Source organism: Coenobita brevimanus, chromosome 66 (assembly GCF_032717465.1).
Source record: "Coenobita brevimanus isolate Jiangsu-jjx chromosome 66, ASM3271746v2, whole genome shotgun sequence".
In the NCBI taxonomy this organism is placed as follows: Eukaryota; Metazoa; Arthropoda; class Malacostraca; order Decapoda; family Coenobitidae; genus Coenobita; species Coenobita brevimanus.
Window position 1 is genome coordinate 27,071,157 of NC_137019.1, and position 7,671 is coordinate 27,078,827.

A 7,671-nucleotide genomic window follows, 5' to 3' on the forward strand; every position below is an offset into this window, starting at 1 on the left:
ACACACGGTGAAGTCGCTATGACAACTAATTCAACTTACAACCTATTTTTGTACATATATAATAATTCTACACTAACATTGCACATGTAAACACTTGATATAATTGATATCACATCATTTCTGAACGTACGATGGAACTTAGCGTCATATTTGCGCGTACTTACACAGGGAGTGTAATCGCGATATCATTTGTTTCATCTTACACTAGTAATCAACTTATAAAATACCTTACTACTAACATTACAACATCTTCCACTGTATATAATTCCTATCACATACTTACTGACCAGAATGTGGGTGTACTCGTGACATCAATTATGACAACTTACAGTAATGTTCAACCTATACGTTTTATTCATGCTAACATTACACCCGTTTCCACTTCATTTCCTTGCTATCACATATTTACTGACCAGATTTACACAGTGGGTGTAGTTTTGATAACAATTCTTTCCACTTACACTAATTCTCATCTTATACATTACTTTTCTGAAAAAATAACACCCGTTTCAACTTTATATTTGACTTAGCACCTACTGACTGGCCTTACCATTATCATGAGCGTCATTTCGCCTTCCCACACAGTTTCAGAAGTGTAGGAAATTATGATATTCCTTGAAACAAGGCTGAAGGCACAACGCAACATTGCACTCGACACACTCGTATCTTGTGTCTTTTCTCTGCGTGGATGGTCTGACTGTCGAGTGCTTACATACATGGCAGCGACGCTGGGGTTTACGACGGTTTGGTTCGGAAGGGATTGCGCTGGGGTAGTGGCGGCCTGCAAGACGTAGGGGAGTCTGAGCAGCACGGGGGGTGCGGGGGCGGTGTGGGGGTCTTTCCTGGGCATGCTTGGCGATTATTTCACGTGCCAGCTCCCTCACAAACCCCTCAAAGGTCTCGGATACTCCGGTGGTCATTGCGTGCAGGTAGTGGGCGTTCAGGACCGTGATGTCGAGCAAGTGGAAAAAGAGTTTCTTGTACCACTTCATCGTGGTCCTGGCACAGTCAACACTTGAAATCATCGAGTCTGACTGATCAACTTGCCTCATGTTCAGATTATAGGCAAGTACAGACTCTGGTTTCCATACGTTGCGCCTCCTCTTGCTACGGTGATCCACGGAGTCTGTGCGGTGCATCAGGGGGCTGTGAACAGTTGATAGGAGGCAAACTTCCCTGTTGTGGTTCCACAGGGTTGCAAGGATGTTATTGGCCTGGAAGAAAACCACCTCATTCTTGTCAAGTTTCCTCCCTATCTTGACCATATGGCGACGGTTTCTCTTGACTGTACCACAGACTCCGGTGTCGTGTTGGTGGAGGAACCTAGCGAGAAGAGGGCTAGTGTACCAGTTGTCCAGGTACAACACATGACCACAATGAAGGTACTCTTCTATCATTGTCTTCACCACGGCCCCAGAGAGTCCTATACTCCGATCTTCTATTATATCTGTCTGTGCGCCCGTGTACAAGACTATGTCTTGCACATAACCAGTCTTACAGTCACACATAACAAAGATCTTGAACCCGAAACGGTGTCTCTTGCTGGGTATGTACTGCCTAAAGGAAATATTGCCTCTCCACAACACAAGACTCTCGTCTATGACGAGGTCTCTGTAGGGATAAAATGAGGAGTGGAACATTTCCCGTAAATGATCAAATACCAGCCTAATTCTCCTCATTTTATCGGTGTTATTTGCATTGGCTGGATCATCTGCATCAAAAAAGTGGAGGCGGCCGAGAATAAACTGAAATCTATTACGACCCATCACCTTTCCAAAGAAAGGTGTTAGGATGATTGGGTCCGTTGTCCAGTAGGCAGGAATTTGATTTTTCCTCACCACACCCATCAAGATTACCAGGGCAAAAAATAGGAACATCTCTGATATAGTCACGGGATAGTCATACTGTTCTGCATGCTTGCTTGTGGTTCCTAAGCGTTCACTTTCAAGGCGCTGGGATTGTGAAAATATATTTGTCTGTTCTACTATGCGCCCAACAAATGCCTCACCAAAAAACAAGTTGAAAAAATCTAACCGTGACGACCCAGCATTTACACCTGGAGCCGTGCAACCTGACCGCCACTCCTCAGTGAAAGGGTGAATGATGGGAGTAAAATTACTCCCATCCTCCCAGTTCCACGTGACACCACCGTCTCCAGCCACGTCACCATCGTCCCCTTCATCAGGGTGGGGAGGTGAGGGTGGTGGGGGAGGTTGGGGAGGTGGAGAGCGGCGCCTCTCATCACTCGTACTTCTCTTCCCTCTCCCTTTTCCTTTACCCTTTCCCTTCCCTTTCTTTCCTTTCCCCACATCCTGGGGCTGTGGGGAGGAAGTTTGTGAATATTCAGGGGCGAAAGAAGTGCTGGGGAGTGACTCAACCTCCTCTCCCCTAGGCCTACGAGCACCACGTGCTCGTGCTGCCTCCCTCACACCACTGGCCCCTTCACCCCGCACTACCCCCACACCACTCTCACTTTCACCCCGCGCTGCCGCCACAACACTTTCCCTTTCTCCCAGCAATCCCACCACACCACTTGCTACTTCCCCAGACAAAGTACTTTGACCATACCTTAGGTGTCGTCTCGCCCCACCTTCTGATCCATGTGGTGATATTTTCTCCTTTCCCAACCACGCGGCGATATCACGTCCTAGACCTCTGTCATCCTCATCGTCCTCATCCTCGTCCTGATCAGAATCGTGATGGAGAGATAGCTGTGCACGTGGTTGGGGAGCAGGCTGGCCTTCCCTTGCCTTACAGTATGTCACATACCGCGTTTTTCGGGGCGAAGGAACCTCCTCATCACTGCTACTTATTTCTTCCTCTGGCTGGACGTAATCGCGATCCACCACATCATCATCGAGTGGAGAATCACTGTCTCCAGTGAAGGCTTCCAGGACGGATGCGATTTGCTCGTCTGAGAGACCTTTCCGCGCCATGTCTGACCTGGGTCACTGCTGGCAGGTGAGTGACTGAGACAAGGGCGAGTGCGGGTCACGCGGGGTCTAGGACGCTGCCCGCCTGGCGGCAGGTAGGGGAGGCTTGGGTACCCGGGCAAAGCGAAAATCTCCCGCGAATTTTGAAAATTGTGGAAATTATGAACCTTGCAATTGCAGGACGTTGAAGTACGTCCTCGGGATTAGCTGTGACAAAACGTGAGGACGTGGAAGTACGTCCTCGGGACGGCGCGGGTTAAAGAAAGTCATGACGAGTTGACAACAAAATGTGTGAACTCGTGTTGGAGAATATTATGGCCTGACGTCGTAAACAATTTCCAAGGATTCCCCTCTATTGTTCCCCAGTTACTCAACATCGTGAAGCTGGCTCATGAAGTTGGTGGTGACGGTTTTTCAAATTTACGACCTGAGGAGATAGAAGATGAACTTCTGGGACATGCTGGTGAAGCCTTGACAGATGAGAATCTAGAACAACTCATCGAGGTTCGAGAGCAGGTTGAGGATGAACTAAAAGAGGAACAGCTCCCCACACTTACTCTGGAAAACCTAGGAGAAGTGTTAAGAATGACACGGGCCCTCACTGATCGTCTGTTTGAAATAGATCCATCGCTTGAGAGGTCTCTTAAAACGAAAGAGGTTGCTGGAAAGTGCCATGATGCCCTACGTGGAGATTCAGCGATCTATGAGGAGGGAAATATCTCAGACCAAAATTGAGCACTTCTTCAGACCAGTCTCCAAAAACTGACAGCACTACAATAAACTGAATGGTGAGCAGAATTACATTTCTGTCTAGTTTACTGTTAAGATATAGAATTTGTTATAATGTTAAAGACGAGTTGGATTTTTTGTCAATAAAGGATATTTCTTGCAAAAATAAAAAGCAGAGATTAAATATGAAATATATGAGCATAAGGAGGGCTGAATTTTCCTAAAAGAAGATCCTAGCAAAAGCTAGGCTAAGATTCATCTCTGATAGCATAAACTGCCATACAGTCGTGAAAATTTAGGTCTGGGAGAAATGGAATACAAGAATGAAAGGAAGCTCTTGAGAATGAAAGTAAATAGGAGAGCGTGGTCTCTCTGGTATGAGCTAGCAGCACCACGCGTGTGTTGTGAAGATCGGTGCGAACAGCTGATCTAACGTAACACTTGCCTCACACTCTCAGTTATTAGAACGTATGAATGACCACCACTGCTGCTTTCGTTTTTTTTTTTTTTTTTTACAGTTATGTAAACGTATGGATGGCTACAACTGCTGGTTCCGCCTTTTATTTTTAGATGGAGTGAGGTGTAAGCGGAGAGCGAAGTGACGATACAGCAGCCATTACAAGCTGAGGTCCAGTGTACGACCACTATGCATCAACATCAGAGATTATGCTATTTTTTCCATAATTCTTTACTTAATAAAAGTAGTTTTATTATGATATTCAGTTTTTCAATTGCCTAACTTATTTATTTCTAAGAAACACTAAAACTAAACTGCATATTACATACAAGTGATTGAAGGGATACTAAAATATATAAACAAAGGGTACCTGACCAAACGAAAATTGGTATCGACAGTTTTAGGCAGCGACGGGTATCTTAGGTACCTAACCCCCGTCGATAATGAGGGTGTACTGTATATATATATATATATATATATATATATATATATATATACACACATAATATATATATATACAGTGAAAGCTCGATTATCCAGGCTCGGATTAACCAGCTTTCGGAATATTCGGGCCATAACTGAATGATTCAGTGGTACAATAATTCATAAAATTATCCGTATGATAGCTCCAGTTGAAACAGAAAGCACCGCGGTTGCTAGCGAGCGAGCTACGAGTAAACGAGCGTGAGTTTACCCCCCACCCGCGCCACCCGCTCACGACCTATCTTGTCTGACTCGGTCACTCACGCGTGCGACATTCACCATGGTTAGTTCACTTGATACCCCTGCTGATCTATCATTATGGCCGTTGTTTATTTTTATATTTGTGATGCTGGCGATGCCCTTCATCATTATATCCATGACTCCACCACCAACAAAGAGGAAAAGAACTGTCCTGACGCTGCAACAGAAGCTGGAAATGATTAAAAAACTTGAATCAGGCTGGAGTATCAAGCGCTGCTCAGAGTTTTACGGAATAGGCAAACAAACTGTTTCTGACATTCGCAAGTCCAAGGGTAAACTCATGGAATTCTCTGGTAAGATAGCCATTGACTGTAAAGTTAGTGGGTCTTCGGCTGCCAGAAAAACCATGAAAATTGCAGTGGATGATCATCTGGAGGAAGCAGTGTATAAGTGGTTTGTTCAGCAACGGAGTGTCGGCGTTATGGTACGAGGTGCTGAGATTAAGTCTGCTGCAGAGAAGCTAGCAAACCATATCGGCATTCAGGGTTTCAAGGCATCTGATGGTTGGCTTTCTCGATTCAAGGCAAGGCATGCAATGATAAACCGACGTGTGTTTGGTGAGTCTCTGGATGCAGATACACCACAAATTCAGCCGTTTCGGGAGAAACTGCTGAAGCTTATACAAGATGAGGGTATTCTTCTCTCCCAGGTATACAATGCAGACGAGACTGGCTTATTTTACCGGTCACTGCCCCTGAATACACTTGCACAGCGCCATGAAGAGTCTGTTCCTGGGCGCAAAGTCTCCAAGGATCGTGTGTCTGTGTTGTGCTGTGCAAGTGCCAATGGTCTCCACCGGTTGAAGCCACTCGTTGTTGGCAAGGCTCGTCGCCCACACTGTCTCCGCACCTGCATGGATAAATTACCTCTTCTGTATGACTTCTCCAAGAAAGCCTGGTTCACATCAGCGATTTTTAAGAACTGGTTTTTTAATAATTTCATCCCTGAGGTGCGAAGGTTTCAACAGGAAGTCCTGAATGTTGCACCAGCTCATGAACGTGCAGTTCTCCTGCTTGATAACGCCCCTGCTCATCCTGGTGTTTCTGAACTCGTGAGTGATGATGGACATATCAGGTGCATCATGCTGCCTCCCAACACAACATCAGCTATCCAGCCTATGGATCAAGGCATCATATGTGCAGCCAAGTGACTCTACCGATGACGATTCCTTGAGGAGGTAAGTTTTAATTCATCGTATGTCATTAATTCCTTTAGTGCAAGAAAAGCTTTTTTTTTTTGGTAAACATACGCATTATCAGAGGCAGTAAAAGCACCTTACCAAATCAGTTCTTCCTGACAGTCTATTATATTTTAATTATATTTCTGAGGCGGTAAAACATTTCATGTAAAATCTGTTTCCCCATCAACTTGTTTGACTCGTAAGCTTAATGTTGGAAGTGACTCCTAAGTGTTCTAACTTCACCTAGCTTAACTGTACCTAATAAATTAACCAAACTTAACCTAGCATCCAGCTGAGAAACGAAAACCACCTTTGAGTACGTTGAGTAAAAGATAATCATAGGTACGGGCACGTGATGATACAAACCGGGCAAATATTTCCCTTACTGCTGTTTCCTTTTTTTTTTTTTTTTTTTCCATTTGAGTGATTTGAGGCCTCATTTGTTGCGCAAATGAATAATCATACATGTAATACGACTATGACGATAATCTGATTGAAAATATTAGTAATGGCGGAAGGGATGGCCAAATCTAAGAGTTTAAACCTAACCTAACATAGCTTAACTGTACCTAATAAATTAATCCACCCTAAACCCTAACCTAACCTAACCTAGCCCAGCTCAGCCTAACCTAACCTAACCCTTTTTTTTTTTTTTTTTTTTTTTTTTTTTTTGCTGGCTAACATGCGACGAGATTGTAACGATCAGGCAAGGTTGTTTTGTGTCCAGTGGACTTAACCAACTTACTCTGACTACCCCAGAGAAGTAAAATTTATTGAAGAGGTGAATGAAATAAAATTTATAGAAGAGGTTTACGAAAAAAAAAAATAAAATAAATTGTGAAGAAAAAATACGAAAGTGAAATCTCGCAACCTAACCTAAAGGTACGACAGTTTCTTGCGGAGATCTGGCACGTCCTTATTTTTCTTTCTTTTTCGTCTGCATGTATTTTCTTAGGTCATGGTTGTGGTTGATGACGAGGATGAGGATACCAGGGGGGCAAAGGACGTTGTCAAAGTGTAAAAATTATTCTCTGAAGTCTGCCATATTTAACTGGGCCAAGGCTTGGGATGATGTGAAACAGACGACGCTTGCCAATGCCAGGTCCAAGCTGTTGCAAAACGAGGAAGCAGTCCAAGATTTTGATGGGTTTGAGCCATACCAGGCAGCTTTAAAACGTGGGGGAGAAGAGGCAACAGCTGATGAAATTATGGAATGGTTGGAAGCTGACGAAGGATATCCTGGGTTCGAAATTATGACAGACGAAGAGATTGCCGAGTCTGTGCAGCGGAGAGATGATGATGATGATAGTGATGACGATGGCGACGATGATGCAGCCATCGTCCCTAGGCCTCGACTCTTGCAGGCACGTGAAGCTACTGATGTCCTCCTCAGTTTCCGGGATGGGATGGAAGACGATGCCGAGTTTTCTCGGTGCTACAACACTATCTGGGAGCTGAGAGATTGCATCATACAACGGCAGCACAGGGGCACAGGATTTCGTCAGACTCGGTAAGTTACGTAACAATGATGCGTTTTTATTTTTTTATTACATTACGAAGTTTCACAATTTTCTTTATTGTTTCAGCATTCATTAATTACAAGAATGCACACATCAAAGGCAGCTACT

The 7,671-nt window shown here is 44.4% G+C and overlaps 1 protein-coding gene across 1 annotated transcript in view; it reads left to right on the forward strand.

Annotated features, from left to right (window-relative positions):
* The first annotated feature begins 7,023 nt into the window (after positions 1-7,023).
* LOC145405321 (zinc finger MYM-type protein 1-like) overlaps positions 7,024-7,671 on the forward strand; it is a 44,743-nt gene continuing 44,095 nt past the window's right edge. Inside the window, exon 1 of the mRNA XM_080276740.1 lies at positions 7,024-7,323. Within this exon, the coding sequence (XP_080132866.1) occupies positions 7,024-7,323 (300 nt within the window). The remainder of the gene's footprint in view (positions 7,324-7,671) is intronic.